We start from the raw sequence: 17,389 nt of genomic DNA on the forward strand, positions 1-17,389 counted from the left end.
AAAAAAGGAAAATTCCACAGCATGTCGCTGCATCTGTGTGTTTTGTTGGATGCATAAACTGCATTTTGTTGGCACATTATTCCACCAATTTTATATCTGCAAATATAAAGTTGAATGTTCAGACTGTTGAAGATCTGAAGAAAGCAAATCAGTCCTGCAAGTCTGTGCCTCTAAACCATCTGAGAAATGACAGAAAAGAAGAAATAACGAATAAAAAATGTTTAAACAAAGTATAAATCTTTTTAATTCAATAAAATATCAAGTACATTTAAAGCATTTCACCATTTAATATTAAATAATTAGACTTATTTCATTCGTTGCCAATACTATTACAAAGAGTTGCATCATTTCACTGCAGCACAACTCTTCCCTTGACAACCATTGCTCCAGATAGAGAAAACTCTAGAAATTCACAGAAAACCTGCACAGAAATACTGCATATGCACACACACACGCGCGCGCGCGCACGCACAAATAAATTGACATCTGAGAATAAAGCAAGGTGACATGTGGCGGATCGCGAAGGATTGCGCAATCCGTGCACCCACTTCAGTCCTATTCCGAGCATCTTTGTAAACCGGTGCGGTCACCTGTCCATTCGTACCGTTTTCAACAGCTGGAACCTCAAAAGTCCAGCAGTGATTCGGGGCCAGTTCGGGATTCTAACACTGTCCGGTGGCGGAGAGCAGGTTGCGCAGAGTGGCCAGCTCTCTGGACAGCTGCTCCACGCGCTTCTGTAAACGATCGTTCTCCGCAGTCAGTTCCAGCACTTTGTGCTGCGTCTCCAAGTTGCGCATTTTGGCTTTATCTCTGCTCTTCCTCACGGCCAGGTTGTTCCTCTCCCGCCTCAGTCTGTACTCCTCGCTGTCCTTGTCCAGGCGTTTCTTGGATTTGCCGCTGGACATTTTGGCGCTGTTGTACGACGGCGACCTGCTTTTACCTGAGGGCGCAGGTGTGCCGGGCGGGCTGGAGCAAGTCGAGGACGCGGTGGAGATGTTTCCGAGGCTGCCGCTGGGAGGGGACTGGTAGTGAAGGTACCTCATGTCGAAGCCGGAGGAGCCGTTGTCCATCTTTGGGTCCTCCTGGCTGTCGTCTCTGTCTGCGGATCTGTAGCGGCTCCCTGCCAGTTCGTGGCTGAGCACACTGTCCACACGCGTGTCCTGCAGCTCGCTGTAGCCCAGCGCGTACGGCTCCCTCGGGTCCCTCAAGTTGTTGCACTGACTCGACTCCAGCCCGTTGAGCAACGTGTAGTTTTTGCAGTTCTGCAAAGCTGCAACTCTCTTGATCTTGCTGTCCGCGGTTAAGTCGGAGAAGGCGTCCGCTTGGTGCTGCTGGTGCGGCGCCGCCAGTTGCGCGCAGTGCAGCGCAGAGTCCAAGTACAGGCTGAAGTCGATGGCTCTCTCCCGGTCCTCAATGCCCAGCTCCGTCATCGAGTCGCCGAGCTTCCAGTGTGCGCCGCCGCCGCTGACGGGACTGATAATGCTGTCTCGACCGTGGAAAGCAAAGCTGCCCTCGTCGTAGAATCCGGCCACTTCCATGGATCTTAACACCCGCCGGATTGCAGGATCGTGGGGGAGGGCTGAGGTCAGGCGCCCAGAATGCCTTTTTGGTTCTGCTGTCACTTTGCGAGTTTAAATCCCACTGCGTAAAAGATGGCAACACTCAAGTGAGATCAGTCTGCGGTGATCACGGACTGTGAGAGGAATTGAGAAGTCTTCCTGTCTCGTGGGGTGTTTTTATCACAAACCAGACATGGGCGGGGTAGTGTAGTGGCGCAGGTGCGTGACGCACGAACAGCCGGCGGACAACCTGTGCTTCTCATTAGGACTTGTCGCAGTTACACTTTTTTTTTTTTTGGTCGGAAATGGTTAAAAAAAAGAAAGAAACAAACTTTGGAGAGACAGTGTGTGGTACTTGTGAGATTTAAAAATGACTTTGGGAGTCAAAAACTTGCAAACTTTGGTGTTTTGTTGTGTGGGCCGCCAGAAGAGGAGGTACTGCTGGCCCACCACCAGAGGGCGCCCTGCCTGAAGTGCGGGCTTCAGGCACGGGAGGGCGCTGCCGCCACGGACACAGCCGGGGGTGACAGCTGTCACTCATTATCTCCTGACAGCTGTCACCCATCTACACTTCATCATCTCACTCCATAAAACCCGGACGTCATCTCCACCTCATTGCCGAGATATTGTCGACCTGTTAAGGTAACATTCTCAGCCTTGAGCTGTGCCGTACTGACTTTTAGTGAACTCGTTTTTGCAGCTGTTTTCCTGCGGAGTGTTTATCTGGAGATTGGCGTGACCGGCGACAGCTTCGCTTCACACCTCTACCAGATAAGTGTTAAGACAGGAGCTGCACGAGTGTGTGTTAGAGGTGGAGGTGGACTCTCCATCATTGTTGTTACTGGGTGTGCACACACCCATGTCTTATTGTCTCTGCTCCCTGCCAGCCGTACCAGATCCGACATTCGGAGACGGTGGCCTCCTGGGGACTCGGGACTTGGCGGCTCCAGTATTCTCCGGGTTCGGTGGCGGAGGAAATCGTGTGGTTCCGGTTCTTCTCAGGACAGACGTCTTCTATCCTCGAGCCTGCCCACACGTCACCCTTGTGATTGACTGTTTGCAAAATTTCACATTCCTCTGGGTTGTGCTCATTCACAACACTAAAGTGTTCATATTCGACTCTTTCATTGTCCGTTCATTTACGCCCCCTGTTGTGGGTCCGTGTCACTACACTTTCCCAACATGTTTCGCATTTATTTATGATCATTCATTTATGAAAAGAACTTCAACAGCTAAAAATTAGACCGGGGTACAATTAAATGAATAACCACACAAACCTTAAAGGAGTGCCAAAGTTGTGTGGACTGACTTTTATACACAATTTTGGAGTTTCATTTTAAAAGTCCCCACAATTCTATTTTTTTTTTAATCACCGACTATAAGCAAAGTGTGGACCAGAAACAGCTTGCTTTAGACTTCTGTGACATATGTCACAGAAGTCCATATGATGTCCTGCGTGTGAAGTGAGAATTGCCCCAAGAGCCAGATTGTGGTTTGTGTGACACACACCCACTCAATCCTGGTCAAGTGTATGATTGATGTTGCCAGATATGATTATTATAAGCAACTTAGTTTGTGGATTTTTTTTTTTTTGCTTCTTTTCTTCACTGAATGAATGAACAAACTGCCAGCTGTCAAACATCACACAGTGTAATAACACCATTAGTGGAGATGTTTTTCTATGTCATTGCAAAGCTGCACAAATATAGTGCTGACTGCTTGAAATGTATTAATTCATGAACTGCATTTATATAGCGCTATTCCATCTGCATCAGACGCTCAAAGCGCTTTACACATCAAATGCCTCACGTACACCCCAATATGAGGCTGCTGCCATGCAAGGTGTCCACTACACACCAGGAGCAACTAGGGGATTAAGGACCTTGCCCAAGGGCCCGTAGTGATTTTTCAGTCAGGCTGGGATTTGAACCGAGGATCCTCTGGTCTGAAGTTCAACGCTTAATCACTAAACCATCACCTCCCCAGATAAACAAGTTTTAATGATACTTTGTGGAGAAGTGGTCCATGGTCCAAAGATATGTGTAACGGAGGCCAGCAGGTGTCGCTGTGCAGATGTAGTTAGCAAACCTCACTCCCAACAACTCAAAAGGATTCTCTGGTCACAAGGCCAGAGCCCTGGGTTTTAGCCTTCTGGTTAGAGAGTCCGACTCCCATGCCGGAGCTCGCGGGTTCGCGTCCCAAGGGGAGCGAATGGGCGGAGTCATAACAACACAACGCAGAGCGCAGCTGCTACATATGTATGTGTGTGTATATATATATATATATATATATATAAATTCTGACTTTTTGAAGTGCACTTGTGGGGTGCCCCAGGGCTCAGTCCTTGGGCGTTTTTTATTTTGGTTCTTTTATTACCTCCGCCAAGGAGGTTATGTTTTCGGTCGCGTTTGTCTGTCTGTTTGTCAGCAGGATAACTCAAAAGGTTTTGAACGGATTTTGATGAAATTTTGTGGAGTGGTTGGAAATGACAAGAGGAACAAGTGATTAAATGTTAGTGGTGATCCGGATCATGATCCAGATCCAGGAATTTTTTAAAGGATTCTTCACCATTGCGGGATAGGGGGAATTTTGACATTCTAGTTTCTAACTCCACAAAAACAAGGCAGAAAGGCTTGAAAAAAATTAGGGTGTAACATAGTCAAATGTTCTATCAAACAACAAAGTTTGGTGATGATCGGATCCGGATTCCGGATCTGGTGATCCAGAATATGCAAAAATATAGGGAAAATGGAAAATGTGTCAGTGTGAGGTGACAAATGAAGCTAGAGATGCACAACTAACACCAAATTGTAGCTGAATCTGTACTGATTCAGTAAGGTGTCATCAGATTTGATGTAGCTTCAAATGTTATGGAGCTAGATCCAGAAGAAAACCGTTTTTATACAATAACTTTTGAACTAATAAAGTAAATAAACATAAGTGATTCCAAGTTCTAGTGGTATGTTTTCATGGTCAAGGATGTCAAATATAAAGGAAAGAAAAGTGTATGTATCATAGTTTTGGTTGTAACACTGAATTGTTGAATAGATCACTGTGACAAGGAGGGAATCTCTTTAGGGTCAGTGACCCTATGGCCTTGTTTAGAGAAGTGTTTCATAAATGTTAAATTCATATATTTGCAGTTTAATTGAATAATAAATTGAATTTTGTATCTTATTTGTTTTTGTCTATAAGCACATGCAATATCAATATCAGTGCTCAGATGACAGTAGCTTCTGGGAAAGGTGCAAGTTGCAATAAACTGTGATGCCAAGCGCTAAGGATACATGCTATCCAGTCACAGCAGATGAAACTTTTTTTTACTACTGAGCAAACATCATTGTTAGACTTTTTTAGGTTCAATGAGTCCACGGCGTGTAATGTTATGGCGTCAGTGACCCCATGGCCTTGGCGGAGGTTTGCACTCTCTGAGTGCTTATAGTGTATTAATGACATATGTTTGGTTTCTAAGTTTGAGAGTTGCATTTTATTTGCTGATGACACGACTGTGTTTTGTAGTGGGGATCATTTGGGAAAGGTTCTGGACATGATGGAAAGGGACCTACAGAAGTTCAATGAATGGTTTGATTTAAATAAATTATTGCTTCATTTTGGTAAAACAAAGTGCATCATATCTGGAAATAAACCCAGGAATTTAAGTAGAAATTTACTAGTACACGATATTGAAATTGAACTTGTAAATTAAACTAAATTTCTTGGGGTTTTCACTGACGATAAATTGAGTTGGAAAACATAAATTATGTTAAATCAAAATGTCAAAAGCCATTGCCATTTTGTTTAAAGCACGACTTCCTCCCCAACACTCATTACTTACCTTATATCATTCATTACTTGTTCCGTACATGATGTATTGTATTGAAGTTTGGGGAACCACCTACAAAACTAATACAAATCCTGTATTTTTACTACAAAAGAAAGTCATAAGAATTATAAATAATAAACCATATTGTGGGCCAACAAATCCATTGTTTATCTGTTTACACATTTTACAATTTTGGGACCTGATTGATTATAGCATAATACAAATTATGTTTCAAGTAAAAAATAAACTTTTACCACAACATGTCCGGGACCTGTTCAAAATGAGGGACTCCAGTTATAATTTGCGAGGAACATTATTATTTCAACAATCAAAGATTTGAGCTACTGTAAAAAGTTATTGTTTCGGTTAAAGGTGTTAATATTTGGAATTTGTGCCCAGATAACGTAAAATCACTTGGTTGGCTTTAAAAGGCTCTACAAAATCATCTAATTACTTATGGTGTGACGAATTAGGTTTATTGATTTTGTTTTGTTTTTTTATGCACAGTGCACTGCTGTTTGCATGTTTGTTTTGAAATTTTAGTTCAGTGATTAATTTATATTTTGTATTAGTTATCATATGTTTATATTTATATACTTATGTATACATTTGTACTTTTTTGGTTAAGGTGTGTGTGTGTGTGTGGGGGGGGGGGGGGGGGTATAATCTTTTGCTTCTGCCTACACCCTTTCGGGCACGAGTGCATTGTTGGATTGTTTTCTTTGTGAGTTTATTTTGTTATTTTTTGGTCTGTGTGTGCTGAATAAATTCATTCATAAAGATAAGTGGTTTGAACCAAAATTTAGTGCTAATGATCAAAGATCTGTCATTAGACATCAAATATCAGGATTAGGGGTCAAAGTTCAATAATCTGGATCAAAGAGTAGTGATCAGGAACAATGATCAGTTAACAGATTCAAATATCAGAGAAACGAGAGATCCGAGTTAACAGCCAGGGCCATGATCAAAGAAAAACAGCAGTGGCCTTTGTGACCACCAAAGCTCAGCTTTGAAAATGAAAGAAAGTGATGAACAAGCTCATTTCATCATAGCTACTTGTAGCTACAGCTGTTCCGAATTTCCATCATGGATGTGATGCAAAGGTTATTCTGTGCAACAATCCCAGATATGTCCAGCAGGTGGCAGACTGGTATATGGCTTATTACATTAGTAGTAAAAGTAAGAAAGACCCTTCGGCTGCTCCCTTGTTTGTACTCGGGGTCGCCACAGCAAATCTGAGGTAGATCTGCATGTTGAATTGGCACAGGTTTTACGCCGGATGCCCTTCCTGACGCAACTCCACTTAACATGGAGAAATGTGGCCGGGGTGGGATTTGAACCGGGAACCTGCCGCACCGAAACCAAGTGCACTAACCACTTCACCACCACCCCTGCCGCTTATTACATTAGTAAAACCAACGTTTTTATAATTGATCAGGAACATCAATGTTCAGCAAATTTTAATCAGTTTATTTTCATTATATGCCCTTTAAATTTGGAGACATACAAGTTTCTAGCCTTTACGATTTTTGACTTATTGTGTTCAGAACCTGGGGATGAACATGCGTATTTATCTGAGTTCCTCCTCACTGCATTTTACAAGGTATATGTTGTAACTTTTCTAAAGTTGAGAGAGGTGTGAAGACACAAACCTCAGTAAGGACAACCTTCCATTTTTAGGAAACCTTGTGTCAAATATTAGCTATAATAATCTTTTAATAAAAGATGTCATATAAACGTGTAATAAAACGCAGTGAGATGTCTTTTTACTGATAGTGCATTTGACGACGCCCCCTAAAGGCAAATCTCGGCAGCTTGACTAATGGAAAAAATCCACACAGGGGTCATATTTTGCTATTTTATGATCTGAAGGTTCTCCAATTTGTGCAAAAACTGTTTTAAATCTTATGACTACTGACTGCCCCCTTGTGGTGATCCGAAAAATGTGCATTGATTAAAGATGGCCTGAAATGACCTTTGATGCCTTCGCAGCAGAAAAGTAGGCCAGGGTGGGCCAGAGAAAGCAGCTGTTTAAAAAAACAAACAAACAAACAAAAAAAAAACAGGACAAACGATAAGAAATGCTGGCTACAGACTTCAACACGCCTTCTGATAAACTCAAACCCGAGTTCCATAAGACGTCTTTTTATCTCTTGCTGATGTATACGCACGCAATCTCTCCAAATCCCATCCATGGACACACACACACACACACACACACACACACACACACACACACACACACACACACACACACACACACACACACACACACACACACACACACACACACACACACATAATGCACAATTAATCAAAAGTTACTGAGTGAAATTATTCATTCATTATATCAAGTTTTAGTCCCTGTGTATAAACTGACATTCTCTCTTTCTCTCTCTTTAATTTTCCAACCACCAGAATCATAAATTGTCTACATAATCACATTTTATCTGTGAATGATGGGAATTAATAAATGTGCTTAAGAATACTTAGTTTGATTCATTCAATGAATGTGCTAGATTTTTTTAAAATCATTTCTGTCATCTTAGAAAAAATCCATATTTTAAATAAAATAAGTCTAAAATTTTTAAATTATCAGTCAGTTCATTTGCAATTCTTCACAGACACACACTGTTTACGTAAGTCAACATTGTATAAGAGGGTAGGCATGTTTTAATTTTTTTTTTTTAACAGACCAGTAGCTTCACATAATTTGACAGATAAGGTCACCTTTGCTAGATCGCCATCTACTGGACATCCAGGAAATGGTCGAGAGCGGATGGGTGAGGTCAGGAAATACGTGTTGCCTTTTCCCGTCCGTCGATTGGTTGTTGAGTACATGAACTCGCACATCATTGGCTGAAAAATGTTACGCTATTTGTGGTCTGAGAAAGTGACAATGTCATTGGCTCCCTGAGAGAGAGGAGGCTTTATTGAAGCGTCAGACTTTTTTTTGTGTGTGCCAAATGTGTTAAAAATAGGGTTCATGGTCAAAGTTTCAAGTCTTCGTTCGGGCCATCTACTGGTCGAAATACTGTACTGCAGAAAACTTTGAGTTCGTTTCTGATGAGAATCATTTATATTTATTTATATTAATATTCAACTTTTGTGGAAAAAAAAACATGTTTATCTTTTAAAGCTTGTTTCACTTTTTAAAAAATATTCTTCTGTGTCTGCACAACATGGTCAAAAGCCAATTTGCTAATAAAATGTGATTCCAGCAAAGGACCAATGTTTGAACAGAACTGGCCCACTTCCAGAAGTTCATGTAAGCCCCACATTGAAATTCCCAGCATATGTATGACTTCCAGAAGTGCAAAGCTCTTCCAGCAGGTCTGAGTGGTCTAATGGAGAAAGGTGACAATAACACACGACTGGTGCCATGCACTCAGAGCCAGTTTGTTTTTTTTAGTGATAATATGGATTAGGGCTTCCAGTGTAGAGTGGCGCTCCACCTTCTGCAACCAAACCCTTCTCATGATGTTACATGAGTCTGGTGGTTGCGTGAATTTGCAAAGGTAAAGTCATATTGGAAGTATTGTTCAAATTTTGAGAATTTTTCTGCTTGTTAGAGAGATTAAATCCTAACCCTTACCCTAAAATTAACCATAAACAATTTAAGAGAAAAGTGATTTGCAAGGTTGCTCGGCAGCTGAGACATCAACCTGGAGCCTCATGAGCGCCGTTCAGAAAGTGGTGGACACCTTTTGGATGCACAAACCCAATTAGGTCCACCTTCCAATATTATGCAGAACATATTGCCAAACCATTTTCATTCGCCATCTTGTGAAAGGAATTGTTACAGACTTTGGTGTGTATGCATTTGTTTTTCAGTGACAAATGATTATTGTGATTGAAATACAGTTCTCTTTTAGTAACTAAACATTAAGTATTTCGATAACTGTGCTGTCTCTTAGGGATTGAAATTGAACATTTAACGCTATGGTTGCTTTAAACTTTCAGTTGTCTCTGTTATCACCCTGACTGTGGCATTATGATTCTGATTCAGTAGCCAGTTGACTGGGTGACTGTCTGTACACCTCCCAAACGTTTGTGGTGTAAACACACCATTTTGTTTGCATTGTGTAACTTCATTCAGTTCCTTGACAAGATGGTGGCCAGAGCTAATGACTGTCAGCTCCAGTCTTTTTACATGTACTTAGGTGAACCACCCACCCCAAGAAACGATGTGTTGAAATGAAAAATATGAACCAAAATCCCAGTATGATGTAAGCAGAACATGCTTAAATGCACCTGTGACTTTGGGACAAAGTCAAAAATGGTGGGGAGATATGTAGCGGGATGAAGGTCCCGGGTCCTGATTGAAAAGACGTTCCCGCTAGCTTGGTTGTAACGGGGAATTCCCCTTTGGCTGACCTGGTAGAGGAATGGTCTTTAGTGCGAGCTGATTGGGGTTCGATCCCACCGCCGTCCCGGCCACAAAGGTCCTGCAGTCACAATCTGGCGTCATGAACTGGATGTGGGTAGTCACAGAACATGCTTAAATGCACCTGTGACTTTGGGACAAAGTCAAAAATGGTGGGGAGATATGTAGCGGGATGAAGGTCCCGGGTCCTGATTGAAAAGATGTTCCCGCTAGCTTGGTTGTAACGGGGAATTCCCCTTTGGCTGACCTGGTAGAGGAATGGTCTTTAGTGCGAGCTGATTGGGGTTCGATCCCACCGCCGTCCCGGCCACAAAGGTCCTGCAGTCACAATCTGGCGTCATGAACTGGATGTGGGTAGTCACAGAACATGCTTAAATGCACCTGTGACTTTGGGACATAGTCAAAAATGGTGGGGAGATATGTAGCGGGATGAAGGTCCCGGGTCCTGATTGAAAAGATGTTCCCGCTAGCTTGGTTGTAACGGGGAATTCCCCTTTGGCTGACCTGGTAGAGGAATGGTCTTTAGTGCGAGCTGATTGGGGTTCGATCCCACCGCCGTCCCGGCCACAAAGGTCCTGCAGTCACAATCTGGCGTCATGAACTGGATGTGGGTAGTCACAGAACATGCTTAAATGCACCTGTGACTTTGGGACATAGTCAAAAATGGTGGGGAGATATGTAGCGGGATGAAGGTCCCGGGTCCTGATTGAAAAGATGTTCCCGCTAGCTTGGTTGTAACAGGGAATTCCCCTTTGGCTGACCTGGTAGAGGAATGGTCTTTAGTGCGAGCTGATTGGGGTTCGATCCCACCGCCGTCCCAGCCACAAAGGTCCTGCGGTCACATGTGGATACACATATACTCATGTATGTATACACATATGTATATAACAAGTTATTTCTGATTTTATTTTTTTAAAAGATGTTGCTCACAGTGATCTACTTTCTGTTTAAATTATTATTTTTTTTCTTGGCATATTGGACTTTGTGTTACTGAGAAGTGCTTTACCTTTCCATGGTTGAGTGCTCCTCAAACAATACTGGATGTAGTTATTGCCATGTTTAATTTGACTAGGCTACAACAATAAGCAACATAAAGTGCTTTGGTAACGAGTGAGTGTTCCTGATTAAAACCCAGGAGAACCCACATCTTCAACCATTTGAAGACTTCTTGTGGTATCTGAAGGAGTATTTCAATATAAACCACCAGCAACATACGACAATGTACCTTCAAAAACTCACAAAAATCTGACAAACTTAACAAAACAAAACTCGTCCGTTTAAAGACGGACAACCTGCCTTCTATCACGTAGTTGATGAACCAAAGTGTCGGTACGCCAGAGCTTCAGTGGAAGTGGAGCTCGACACATGCTTCGAAGCTGCGGTATCGGACGCAGCATCACCACTGAGCAGCAGAGAGATTAGGGGCTGGGCTCAACGGCGGAGAAATGGCGAGAATGGTGACTGAGGACGGCTGTGAAGTAGAAACACCGAGCCCAGCGCCACAGGGACCGGGTCGGAGCGCGGTCAGGTGTGGCCCACAACACGCCGGCGCCCGAGAACTGGCCAGTTTATACTCGCCAGGTGAGTCGAACCGCTGAGCGGGTCGTTGGTCCGTCTGTGGCATCATGGTTGTGTAGTTTACCCAAACTACTCAAAACAAATCACGCTGAGCGACACTGGTCCTTGTTCCAGAGCTTACTGACTGCTCTTCCGGCATGTTTTTCTGTCCCACTCTGTGATTACACAATCATGTGAGAATGGCTGGTTTTGTCTTTTGCTGACTGTTTTGACGTTTTCAGACTGATGTTAGCGGAATCCACTGGTTCGACTCGGAACGGTCAACTGTGATGATGGCGTGACCTTTTAGAACATTAACAGCTGTTAGAAATTAAATAACGAGGCATCAAAACAAACCTGGACATGAAACATTTGAGCAGTGAACTGTAAAATAATGAAGCTTTGACAACATGGGCCCTGATTAACTAAGCAAGTAACATAGAAAAAGTACTGCATGAGCTCTGAAATGTTAGGTTTTGATAGGTACAGGTGGGGACCAGTGCCGCCGCTCCTGTTTTGGGTCATGTTGTAGAGGTGGGTGATACCGGGAATTTTGGTATTGATCCGATACCAAGTAAATACAGGCCCAGTATCACAGATAGATACTTTTTCATATTTAAACTGCATAGATCCAAAGGATCCAAAAGACCTAGAATAGAATTTCACCAGACATTGTACATGACAACAGAATACTTTATCACAATCAACATTTTTGTAGTATCGATCTTTTTACACGAGGATCGTTCAATATCAATACCAGCGTTGGTATCAGTATTAGGATAAATCCACCCACCTCTATCATGTTGGCACAATGCACAGTGACCCAAAAAAAAAAAAAAAGCAAAGTAGCTGTTGATATGTTCATTCATTCACCTTCTACCGCTTAGTCCAATTAAGGGTCGCGGAGGGCTGGAGCCTATCCCAGCAGCCATAGAGCGCGAGGCGGGGTACACCCAGGACAGGACGCCAGTCTGTCGCAGGGCCACAAACAAACACAGACACACACACACCTATGGACAATTTAAAGATTCCAATCCACCTAACCTGCGTGTCTTTGGAAGTGGGAGGAAACCGGAGCACCCAGAGGAAACCCACGCAAACACGGGGATAACATGCAAACTCCACACAGAAAGACCACAGGAATTGAACCCACAACCTTCTCGCTGTGAGGCAACAGTGCTAACCACTAAGCCACCATGCTGCCCCTGTTGATATGTTATTGTACGCAAATCACCAATTGTTATCAGGGCACCCATTGTCATTTAAACTATCCAAGTCACAGTTAGTGCACAACCCTAATCCTATGTTTTGTGTTTGAAATTCATCAGTTGCCTCCTGTACAGCTTCAATGCCACAATGTCGCTCTGTATTTTGTGGTGATCAGTGATTTCTTACTGTATGCTGTAGGAAGTATTCAGCCAATTCCTACGACATCCAATGACAAACCGCTGTGATTATCATGACATAAAGAAGGACATTGTGGTGTCAAAGCTAACAGGAGGCAGCTGATGAACTTAAATCTAAAAATGTATTGTTAGGATTGTCCATGAAATGTGACCTTGGGTAGTTTTAAATAACATTGGGTGCTGTACTAATAGCAATTCACTGTTTGCGTATGTACCACATACATACCACATTACAATATCAGTGGCCTATAAAATAAAGCTGGACTGCCTTATGTTGGTTGTGAAGCCTTGTTGCAAATCACAGTGTCCTGGAGGCCACTAATGACGCTTTTCCAACTACTTCCAGCGTGCCCAACTAGTCAGTCGTGGGCAACCAGTCAATTGCAGGCTGAGTTCCAGTGGATTGCATGAAGAGGGGAAAAAAAAAAATCTCACATGGTTCTTTCTGTCTGCTCAGGGTTGAAAGGGTGCGAGGAGATACAGTAGAGCACGAGGGCATGCTACAATGGCGGGAGCTAAAGAAAATCGAAAACTGATCATTTTTGTTCAGAATGGGAGGAGGATTATTTTTTCGTTTATTCAAATGCCAAATCCATTTGTGTTATCTGCAATGCTGATGTGGCTTTACCAAAGAAAGGGAATTGGCAGCGGCATTTCAAGGCGACCCACAACAGCTACAATGCAAACTTCCTGGCTAAATCACCTCTGCGTGCCTAACACGTCCAAGACGGTATTATTAATGTTCAGACTTTATCTGTGTGCCAGAAAATTGTGTTATTATATTGGTGCACAATAAATTGTGGCTACGTTATGGCTTTCAATATGGCTTGGTAGATCTTGATACAGCAGGGGTGTTCAACTTGTTCCAGAAAGGACTGAGTGGGTGCAGGTTTTCTTTGCATCCACCCACTCCACCAGGTGATTTCACTGATTAACATCACTTTGAGCAGATGGAATGAATTAATCAGTGAATTCACCTGGTGGAGTGGGTGGTTGCAAAGAAAACGTGCACCCACTCGGCCCTTTCTGGAACAAGTTGAATACCCCTGCGACACAGTCTCAACTTTAAAAGTAGATCTTGTTTCAGACTGATGTTGGCAGAATCCACTGGTTCGACTCAGAACAGTCAACTGCAATGATGGCATGACCTTTTAGAACATTAACAGCTGTTAGAAATTAAATAACGAGGCATCAAAACAAACCTGGACATGAAACATTTGAGCAGTGAACTGTAAAATAATGAAGCTTTGACAACATGGGCCCAGACATTCCTATTGATTAACGGGGCAACTAACAGAAAAGGTTGGCGCCCCTGCACTACATTGTAAGAGCAGAACTCAGCTCTCCTTAACTCTACTTGCATTTGGTACCAGGTGCTTCCATCGTAGTACCTCTGACTTGTCATAACGATGCCGTGTGAAACTACCTTGTCATCTTCAACACGACACACAAAGGAAGAACGCAGCACACACTAACCAGTGAATATTTTAGCTTTTTTGCTAAAGTACAGTACAAGCAGCACTACTTGCCCAACAATATTTTAAAAACTGAGTTTGTTCCGGATAACTTTTTTGACGCAGTGACAGTGACCATTTTCTCAGAGCAATCACTAATTTGCAGCGTTTTCACATTGCCTGCTGGTGGTTATCGCCTCAGTTCGTTTGGAACTGCAGCAGAGGTGATACCAAAAAAACAGAACCAGAAACTGGCTTTGGCTACTAAAAAGGCAGGTGGAATTGAGTTGAGGAGGTGCCATGCAGTGGAAACATGCCATACGGTTCATCCGGAAAGTATTCATAGCGCTTCACTTTTTCCACATTTTATGTTACAACCTTATTCCACAATGGATGAAATAAATTTTTTTCCTCAAAATTCTACACACAATACCCCATAATGAAAATGGGAAAAAAGTTTGTTTTTTTTACATTTTTGTAACTTTATTTAAAAAATCTAAGTAATCACATGTACACAAGTATTCACACCCTTTGCCATGAAGCTCAAAATTGAGCTCACGTACATCGTGTTTCCATTGATCATCTTTGAGCTGTTTCTAGAGCTTATTGGCTCTCCGATACTTTATATTAGGGTTGTGGAGATTAATCAGTAGGAATCAGTATCTAGATACAAACATGCACGATGTGAGTGTATCGATTCATTCAGTGTGCATTGATTCAGTTGATGGATGTAATCATGATGGATCAGTCGCTACGTGATTGCATCCTTTTTTTGTGTGTGTGTGTGTTGTTTTTTTTGTCCGACGCACATTGAATGCACCATGGACGGAAGCCTGAAAGCATATTTCTACCGCAACAAATCTATTTCGAAATTGAGGCCTGCGACAACAGCGCAAGCAGTTGTAGGAGATTTTTGATGCACCTAAAACATTTAAATCAGGCATTTGGAATTATTTTGGCTGTTTTTTAAAAAGATGGGAAACTTGACAAGACGCAGGTCATTTGAAAAGAATGCTGTGGCTGCCGCTGTGCTCCCTAACTTGGCAAAACTGGTAAGAAATTATCTCAAATTACTGTTGCCAAGGTGGTCCTCTGTCAATGAGTGACTCACTTTAAATCACTCCTTGAGAGTGATGTTTTACTGTTTACTGTAACAGTGTGATCAAACAGGTTCCAAATATGAGGGAACCAGTTCTTGTTTCTTAATGTTGAATCTGGTAAATTTGCTGCTTATAAGGAATAAAACTAATTCTCTGCATCTAGTAGAATCAGAAGAAGAAGAATACTATAGTACCATACTGAATTGCAGCTTCTTATTTTCTATTTAAAATTTGGTATAATTTCATCGTGTTGAATTGCATTGTATCGCACCAAATGACATTGTATCTCATGAGGAATTGAATCGGCATCAAAAACATATCAAATCAGGAATGGGGTAAATCGTATCAAATCATATCATCATGTATCGTATCGCTGGCAGTGTATCGAATCGTTGTCAGTGATGAGATTCACGTGGCTACTTTGTCATTACATCAACACATTTGTGCGTTTAATGCTGCTTATATATATATATATACACACACAAAAGCCGTCATAGTGAGTGTATTGCTGATCTCTGTTTTTACAGTGTATCCGGAAAGGACTCACAGCGCTTACCTTTTTCCACATTTTGTTGTGTTGCAGACTTATTCCAAAATGGAGTAAATTCATTTTCCCCCCTCAAAATTCTACTCACAACACCCCATAATGACAACATGAAAAAAAAATTTTTTTTGAAATATTTGCAAATTTATTAAAAATAAAAACTAAGAAATCACATATATAACACTATTCACAGTCTTTGCTCAGTTCTTTGTTGATGCACCTTTGGCAGCAATTACAGCCTCAGATCTTGAATATGATACCACTAGCTTAGCACACACCTATCTTTGAGCAGTTTTGTCCATTCCTCTTTGCAGCACCTCTCAAGCTCCATCAGGTTGGCTGGGGAGCATCGGTGTACAGCCATTTTCTGACCCCTTCAGTGTAGCAAAATTAAATATAATTAATAGTATTAACAGTTAATATGCCTCACACTGGAGCACCATTAAATGTAGCGAACATTAAATATATTTATGTCCCTTCATAAAATGTAAGGAATTTAAGTAATATTTTTATTATTGGGTGGCCTCATGTGGCACACCAAAATTAAATGTAATTAATATAAAATATTATTAATATCTTGTCCCATGGGGTATCAAAATATGCAATTAGTATTATTGTTAATATTATTGACATTCAAAGCACCTTCTATGAGCGCACAATAAAAAGGGGCACCTCCTCTGTATTTTTGATACGTAGCAAATAAAGTTAGTATTAATCAGTCTCTGATCTGAAAGTCGTAAGTTTCCAATACGATTGCTCAAACATCTGTCTTCAACTGAACACAAGAAAACTACTGGCATAATATTTACACATTTCTTTACATATATAGGGATAAACACAGGTGACTGACATTTTGAGAATATTAATAATGATTCATAGTTTTGTTATGGAGAGAATCTGTTAATAATGAGACATAAAATGGAATGAAACAGAAGGACAAGGGACTAAATATGAATTTAATAAGAATGAACCTGATTGAAATTTAACAGTGAATTTTGGGTTCCCAAATTATTGTTGTTGTTGTTATTCTTAGTTAAAAAAATAACAAACTAATAGTCACTTTGCATCATTTCGCAACAAAGCCTGTCAGAACACTTGGCTGGTACTCTTATCTGGGTCTGTTGGATCGGATGTGGTTCAGGTCTGGTCTGATTTGCTGATGGGCTTTTGTGGCCTTTCAATGCTGCGTTAAGGTAAAGCTGCACTTTGGCCTCATTATTTGGTTTCAGTGCCTAAATTCTCTGATAGATGGCTTGTCGGCTACAATAATAATCATAATACCTGTTATCAGCGTCCAAACATTAATGTATTCAAGTCTGACTTAACCTTATTCTTTCCTTTCACCATTTAAGATTTGTCTCTTTTGGTACAAATTTAAAATGACCGTCTGAAGTTGAACACAGAAAGTGAACAGCCTTTTGCTCATTATACATATACGTATCTATGCAGCAAGGCTTTGGGAACAATCTGAATGTTAGTAAGGTTTGACAGAGATGACGAGCATAATTTTTGTTCTTGCCAAAGGATATGCATTAAGTTTGTATAGTGGACAGGAATTT

General features: G+C 41.6%; 2 protein-coding genes across 2 annotated transcripts in view; one reads left to right on the top strand and one right to left on the bottom strand.

Annotated features, from left to right (window-relative positions):
* Positions 1 to 220: 220 nt before the first annotated feature.
* On the bottom strand, positions 221 to 1,715 carry cebpb (CCAAT enhancer binding protein beta). Its single transcript, XM_034173043.1, has one exon. It carries the CDS (start codon positions 1,536 to 1,538, stop codon positions 663 to 665), a length of 876 nt encoding a protein of 291 aa, XP_034028934.1. The 5' UTR covers positions 1,539 to 1,715; the 3' UTR covers positions 221 to 662.
* A 9,476-nt stretch (positions 1,716 to 11,191) lies between these two features.
* The window catches only part of tmem189 (transmembrane protein 189), a 52,782-nt gene continuing 46,584 nt past the window's right edge, over positions 11,192 to 17,389 (top strand). The window contains exon 1 of the mRNA XM_034173045.1: positions 11,192 to 11,350. Coding sequence (XP_034028936.1) covers positions 11,215 to 11,350 — 136 coding nt within the window. The 5' untranslated portion in view covers positions 11,192 to 11,214. The remainder of the gene's footprint in view (positions 11,351 to 17,389) is intronic.

This window comes from Thalassophryne amazonica, chromosome 6, assembly GCF_902500255.1.
Source record: "Thalassophryne amazonica chromosome 6, fThaAma1.1, whole genome shotgun sequence".
NCBI classification, from domain to species: domain Eukaryota; kingdom Metazoa; phylum Chordata; class Actinopteri; order Batrachoidiformes; family Batrachoididae; genus Thalassophryne; species Thalassophryne amazonica.

Bases quoted from the DNA above. Each gene is read 5' to 3' on its own strand.
- cebpb (XM_034173043.1), bottom strand. From the start codon at position 1,538: ATGGAAGTGGCCGGATTCTACGACGAGGGCAGCTTTGCTTTCCACGGT.